General features: G+C 38.5%; 1 protein-coding gene across 2 annotated transcripts in view; it reads right to left on the reverse strand.

Moving 5' to 3' along the window:
* SECISBP2L (SECIS binding protein 2 like) overlaps positions 1-6,289 on the reverse strand; it is a 63,429-nt gene extending 57,140 nt beyond the window's left edge. The window contains exon 1 of one of the 2 annotated variants that reach the window (XM_059056382.2): positions 5,999-6,289. In XM_059056382.2, the coding sequence (XP_058912365.1) occupies positions 5,999-6,022 (24 nt within the window). In that variant the 5' untranslated portion in view covers positions 6,023-6,289. The remainder of the gene's footprint in view (positions 1-5,998) is intronic. The other variant, XM_067029219.1, reaches the window with a different exon arrangement.
* Positions 6,290-7,861: the final 1,572 nt, after the last annotated feature.

Raw genomic sequence — 7,861 nt, forward strand, 5'->3', positions numbered from 1 at the left:
TCACAAGTATCTGTGAACTGGAGTTGGTTTCTTGAATTTCAACACAAGAGGCAAAAACAAATGTTAACAGTGTAAGTCAGTGATTGTCACTGTGATAGTCAACATGATTCAAAACTTATTTACACAAGGTATAAAATATCAACCTTTGAACATATGAGAACCTGAACAGTTTTATAAATCTGGACTAGAAGACACCAGGATTTTTTTTTTTTTTTTTTTTTTTGTGGTACAAGGGCCTCTCACTGTTGTGGCCTCTCCCGTTGCAGAGCACAGGCTCAGCGGCCATGGCTCACCGGCCTAGCCGCTCCGCGGCATGTGGGATCTTCCCGGACCGGGACACGAACCCGTGTCTCCTGCATCGGCAGGCGGACTCTCAACCACTGCGCCACCAGGGAAGCCCCAGGATTTTTTTTAAATGCAAGGTATGTGGTTATATTAAATTCTCAGCCCAATATGAAAAAAAGGAATAATACTAATATAAAGAAATAATTTAAAAATAACTTTTCCTGATCCCCCCAAGTAATACCAACTCAGAAATTACTTTGTTAACAACGAATTCAAATTCTTGCTCAAGTCAAAAGGTGCAGGGAATTCCCTGGCGGTCCAATGGTTAGGACCCCACTTCCACTGCAAGGGGGCACAGGTTTCACCCCTGGTCAGGGAACAAAGATCCCGCAAGCCAGGTGGCACGCAGGGGAGGGGAGACAGTGCCACAAATTTTTATGCCTAGTCTCATTTGTACTCTATATGTTTTATGAATTTAGGCAACCTACTATTCAAAAAGTGTCATGCATAATTTATAACTAATATCTGCACATATACACAGTATATGTCATCCTTAAAAATTAAAGTCTGTATTGGTTTCTATTCTAAGTGCAATTCTAGATATTGGCATTCAACAATAAAACTCACAAACACTGAAACGATCCTTTGTTTTTAGCAAAAAAGAGTAGCTGCTGTAGTCAACAGCTGCACAAACAGAAGATGTCACTAGTAGGAACAGACTGGCAAACTTTCTCCTATAGTTACAACTCCGTATGGTTTTATAAGTTGTTATTGTGACTTTGGGGCCTTCAGTGTCATACATCAAAATGCAGCCTCAGTTGTTCTCAGGCCTGAAAAGTAATGTAAAGATCCCAAACTATTTTTTAAATTCCACATAATAAAGCCCATAGAGACAATATGTTAAGCAAGCAACAAATTCTGGCAATATTTCAATTATATTAGCATAGAGATCAAAGGAAAAAATGTCTTAACATAGTAGACAACAAAATGTTATGAAAAAATTAGACTAGTTACTCATACAATGATATGCCTCAGTTTGAATTTTAGTCTCTCTACTTTTGCCATGATCTGTTTTTTAGAAATCAAAAATTTTATAGCAAATTTTTGTCTCCTTAAATAATATAAATATGAAAGAAGTCTAAACACAGAACAAAATCTATTCCTGTACTACTCTTTGTTAAAAAAAACTACACAATAAAATTATCTTTATCTTTCAGAAATTATTTCAGAATTTTCCAAATTAATGAAAAATCATAATCCCAGAAACCTGTATTTGAGAAAAATAACAAAACTTAAGCTATTTCACATTCATTTAAAATTCTGCATATAATAAAACAAACATCAATAAAACTTCTTGATGTGAATAATCTAGAAAACCCAAGAATTTATCAGAACAAAAAACTATAAAAACCTTATTTAAAAGTGTATTAAACAAACGCATTCAGATCACTGAGAGACTATATATAATTCAACAAACATGCATTGAGTTCATGTTCTGCAGAGAGCACCACATGAGGCTGGTTTAGGGAAAATGGGCAAACATTACTACGAAGCACACGTCAACAGAAAAGGCATACTAAACTCCTGAGATAGAACATTCAGAAGAGTGCAAATAATTTTCCCAAATCAAGCAACAGAAAAAAGACACTCACTTGAAATCAAAACTGAAGTAGAACATAAGGCACACTCCCACAGGGAAATGTCAGTATGTACTACACACCTAGAGAAAAAATATGACCATGGAAACCCTCCACATTCTTCCTATGTTAAAGTAAGTATGATATATCAAATATTAAGATGTTTTACATATCATGGCCAAAGATAAAATGTCTTCTGAAGGAAAAAAATGCTTCAGAGATACCTGCTGGCTTTATTGTTTTCTGGCTGGAATGTTTTATACTGAAAGTAAACCATTTGCCAAAACAAGTCACAGTAGTTATACATATGAGTTCTGCTAAGACTTTAGAAAATATTGAAGAAAAAAAAATAAAAGCGTTTACCTTAGACTCTTGACCATTTGCTTTCCTATCCATACATTTTCCCCCTTTGCTTAAAATAGACCACACTTAATCCTGTTAAAGTCTGGTGGTACTTTTCTAACATCCAACTTCCTAAATTTAATACTAGTTTTTGGAATATCTAATTAATTAATTCCTGCTTTTACATTTTTTTTCTTGCTTTCTTTGAGGGTTTTCCCCCAAACTTCTTGCCTTGGATGCTTAATTTTTAATTTCCTTTTAAAATGTTGAATAATGAAACCATTTATGACTATGCATTTGCCTCAGAGTAAGCTTCAGCCACATCCCATACAATGTCATATGTAATATTTTATTACCTTTTCAAAAATCTAAAAGTCTACTTTATATTTCCTCTTTGATTTAAAAGCTTAGGGGAAAATGCCTTTTAAAATTTCCAAATGGTATTTTCACTAAATGAGCATTATTTACCTTCTTTTTTATTACAAAAGTATTATTTTTAAAATCTGTTAAGACAATCATTTACTTAGATCTATAAAAGCTAACTGTAAGTACTGCTAAATAATAAACATTTTAGAGTAACTTATCTAGAATATATTTAGTTTGCAGTGCTGATATTTGAAGTTTATAAATTATTTAAAGAAAAAAATTATAAACTGAATAATTTTATATCTTTATTGGTAAACAGCACTTTGCATGAAGCCATATGCATTTATTACACATTTGCTTTTCTAAGAAATAAAGACATCAGTGATCAATAATTTTGTAAATTATTTTAAAAGAACTTATCTAACGTTAATGTACTAAATATCAAGCCAATGTTTAAATTATTTGATAATACAAAAGAGACAGCAAACCTCAAGTGTTCTGTCCCTTCTAAGGTTATTGTTTATTTTAAAAAAAAATCTCAAAACACTGTCCTAAATTTACTAAAAATAGAAACACTAAGACTTTATAAACAAAATGAACTCCATGATTTATGCTTCACATCCTTTTACACCAGCTTTTTTTCCTTAAGAACAACAACAACCAAAAAAAGCACAATACCAAGTAGTTCTTAGAACTAACTCTGGCAATTAAAATTAAGCTACTTGTTTTGATTTAATATAGTCTTGCTAAAAGAGACTATTCCTGAGACTCTCTTCTGGTTATAACATTCTTTCAAATAGTCGTTACTACAATTAAGACTATCAACTAGCATGTATTCCCAGTAACTTATTTTTTATAATCTCGATCAACGCACACACAATTTATCCTTTTATACAAAGATTTTATATTTTTTTAAAAAAGAGGTAATTCAACAACAGCAACATGAATGCCTTCAGGCAAAACATGCTGAGTTTTTTAAGTTACACTTGTGCAATACTCCAAGGATTTCGCTTAGATTAAGAAAAAATGCAGAAAGTGTGTATTAGTACTATTTTTAAAAAATCAAACTTCTATGAATTGCTAACCACTACAATATTATAAGTTTTAATGATGTAGACATTCCCAGAAATTGTGAATATAAACCAACACTGGTTTAAAATGATAAAATAAATGTTTTGTGAGAAAAAATGGAATTCAGCACATAGCCATCTGTTTTTAATGACTTTTACCTATTAAATTCACTTCGTTATTAAAAATATAAAAGTACATTCCAAATAACTTGGAAAAGCCACTGCATTACTCAATGGTATAGTGAAAACAATCAAGAACTCCACAAAGTGGACAAATCTCAGTTCTAGCCCCTAATCTATCATGAAATTAATGGTTCTGTGCCTTTTTTCAATGATGAATATGAGCATATGATGAAAACAATGGAGTCTTGTCCCAGAAAAGTGCTAATTAAAACGAAGGAGACTCCTTCCAGGTCATGCATGGACCCCTGAATTAACTGCCTACAGCACGAACTAGGCATCACTTCCTGGGGTCTCAGCTTCCTGTGAGCATGTGTGGGGGGGAAAGGGAGATTGATTCAAATTATTCTCTCATTTAAGGTTAGGCTAAGGGAAGAGGCAAGAGATACTGGAGGGGGAAAAAAAAGAAAAATTCTTCAACGGAAAACCTACATTTATGATTTTTTTCTGAACCTTAAATTTCTACAAGATTTTAATAGGTTGTGGACTTTGGAAAGATACAGGATGAAAGATGAAGAGGCTCTCTAAATAATTTGCTCATAGCACTTGCTGTTAAGATAATCACACACAAATAACTATGCTAAGGGTTACCATCTAAATAGTTCATTACATTTCCTCTGAGATGAAGGGAACCATAAGTATACATATGGCAGCATCACTAGTTACAGTTCTGTCATCATAAAGAACGACCAAAATGTTTAACCCTTTCATTAGTGACACACATACAAAAAATATCATTGAAGAAAATTTCCTATTCACTTGTCACGCTTTGAAATCTCAGACATTTTTGATAGATACCTTGAAAAATTGTTTTTCATCAAATTGGATATAGGGTGTATATAAAATACCCTAGGTCACAGGAAAGCCTGTATGTATTTGCCAAGGGGCCCCAATCAATTCTGCTTCGGTAAATACACATATTGTTTCATAAAACTAATTTGTGTTTTCAGAGGCATATTCACATAAAGCTTTTTTAAAATAAAGTTTTTGTAAAAAATATATATATATATACACACACACACAACCAGGAGGCTGCTCTTTGCCTGCTAAAAGAGCCCGATTTAAAATCAGAACTGGCTCTCACTAGCTACATATATACAGATACAGGAATTTGGGAAATCTTGTCTCATTATTCAGGTGTTAATTATCCATTTGTAAAGCTAATTAGGCAAATCCCTAGTCTTTTTCCTTCATCTATTTGCCTAGTTCATCACTGGGCAAGGCCTTCAACTGAAGAGGAGAATGGAGAGTGAGTAAACTTAGATTTCATCAAATTAAATCGTTTCATACAGGTCTCAGTATGGAAAATACCGAAACTTCTGTGGGGGAAGAGAACTATTATTTTAGGTTATTTTTTTAACACTATCACCATCCCAGCCTCCCAGCACCTACTGGCCTGGATAAGCAATAATTTGATGCAACTGAAAACACTAATGGGACTGCTTTGTGAATATGAAAACGGGCTCGGAAATGAATTCGCGCTTCGGTCCTACACCTTTAATATACAATATCGACCTTTAAAAAACACTTATTTTTGCGAAATAGTTGGCTAGAAGGGCAAAGGGAAACCGTAGTATTTCATATCTAAAAGGGAAGATCTCCCTTAAACCACTGCAAAAACAATGCTTCGCTCAAGGAAACGTAGATCTTAAAAAGCCCATAACCCGCCCCCCGCCTTCGTCTGTAGTTATCACAAATTCTCTGACAGTTTTTCTAAGTGAGAAGCCTTCAAAAGCCTTTCCACCTTGAAAACACATTCCAGAACTGAAGGGAAGGGAAGGGGGGGGGGGGTATTCCCTGGAACTTATAAACCCTCTCTCGGGAGAGCACGGACAACTTGGGAGTCTTCTGACCCCTTTCACCAAGCCAGGGAGGAAGGGCAAAAGCGAGTCCCCAGCCCAGGGGGAACGGGGCTGGAACAGCCCCCATGGTCGAGACAGCAGCTGGAACAATGCAGGAGAGTGGGGCGCCGCCAGGCTCCCGGGGAAAGGAGGTCCGCGCCAGCAAAAACCCGAAGGCTCCGGCCGTCCGGGCCCACGCTCGGGGACCAAGGCCCACCCAGGAGAAAGGAGCGACCCCCAGCTCCCGGCCCGGCCGGCCCGGCCCAAGCCCGCGTACCTGGTCTGCGGGGGCTCGGTCCATGGCGCCTGCAGCCGCAACGGGCCCGCGTTAGTCGGTGTCGAGAGCGCCTCGGGCCGCTTTCTCCATGGCCCCCCGCTCGGGTCGAGACCGGTTTCCAGACCTCCGCCCCTATCTAGCTGGCCCCGACACAGACTCCGGCTACGCCACTGGCCGAGGAGGTGGCTCCAGCTCCGGGAGGAGAAGGCGGCGGCGGCAGCCTCGGGGAGGGATCATCTGGGACGGAAGCCGAGGAGGGCCCAAATAGGAGAGAGCCGTAGGCGGAAATGGCGGTGCGCAAAAGGGAAAGAAGGGGGAGGAGACCGAGGGGGGCAGTGGGCGGAGTGACCGCAGGCGGCCTGAGCTGGCAGTAACCGAGCCCGAGCTGGCTGATCTGGATGCTGAGGCCAGGTGGAGATTCTCAGGAGCAAGTGCCGTAAACCACTCTGCACTTTACGCGGGACTTAACTGTCCCTCTGGACTGCTAAACTAGAGGAGCGTGAGACCACTTGGGACTCAGGACACCCGGTTTTTAGTCTTCAGGGACCTCAGAGACCACTTACTTTTCTCAAACTGCCTCTTAGTGATACTGGAAGAGCTTTTAGCTGCCTGTACATATGATCCTTTCTTATGTTATCCGGCTAAAGGGAGTCTTAACTGTAAAGGAAAACACCCCAGAACGGCCACCACTGAGAAATGGAAACAGGAGGCTCCACAAATACTGATTTGGTAATTCACTGTCAAGGTCCAGGTCCACCTCTAGGCTCACCTTCAGGCTGATCTGCCCTATCTCAGAACCCCTCATTTTACCCAGAGTCTGTATCCCACCACCCAACAGGTAACATACACAACTCTGGTATGTTGCTTTTTCCAGTGTGCCTATTGACTGTTCCTTGAGGAAAGAGACTGCCATGAAATTGGACACTTGGTAAGCATAGCGGATTGCCTCTGGGCATCTCCTGGAACACCCTCCAACACAAACCCTAAAAGTTCTTGCTTGCTGGTCAGTTCCAGGGTGAGAAAGAAAAATAAAAAGCTATATAAGCTAAATCACACTTAAGGAAGAGAGTAGAGATGGCTCCTGTGTGGGAGAGTGGTGTGGAGAGTCTCAGCTGGGGAAGAATTTTAAGAAGTTTGCTTTGTTATGCTTCAGGAGACATCAGTAAAAACTTGCATTGCCTTTTCAGTTAGGCTGACTTGGTAGTCTGGTTTTATTTGACTAGGACTCCAAGAAGAGGTGGTCTGTGGAGCCCCTAACTGTACTTAAGTTGATACTATATTTTGACCTGGTGAAAGGAACTATAGTAGGTTAATAAGATTTACATCAAGGCTGGCAGCGGAAACCATTTCTAAGGAGAAACATTTATATTTGTATGTAGAGCTCTCTCATTTATTTAGGTTTATTAACTCTGCTGCCTCCTCAAATTTTACATGTATGTGTGCATGTGTGTGTGTATATATATAATATCCCACATGGCACACAAACAAAAATGAATACAAATTATAAACTAACAGATTATCATACTCCTTCACAACTGAAAGAGAAAAAGAACTCTTGAATTTTCAGGATGTCCCCCTATGGTCTCTAGCCATAAGATACCCCCATGTGAGTAAAAAGATAATAATAATGCAGTAATAATACAGTCATAAAAATACCATAGTACTTTGGTTTTCTTCCTTAAAGAATGACCTGAGGAAATTTTTTCTTCTTTTTTTTTTTTTTTTTTTTGGCTGTGCTGCTTGCATGCGGGTTCTTAGTTACCGGACCAGGGATAGAACCCATGCCCCCAGCAGTGGAAGTGTGGAGTCCTAACCACTGGACCACCAGGGGATTCCTGTGAGGAAATTGAAATATAGAATCTC

The sequence above is a fragment of the Kogia breviceps genome, chromosome 3, assembly GCF_026419965.1.
Source record: "Kogia breviceps isolate mKogBre1 chromosome 3, mKogBre1 haplotype 1, whole genome shotgun sequence".
Classification (NCBI taxonomy): domain Eukaryota; kingdom Metazoa; phylum Chordata; class Mammalia; order Artiodactyla; family Physeteridae; genus Kogia; species Kogia breviceps.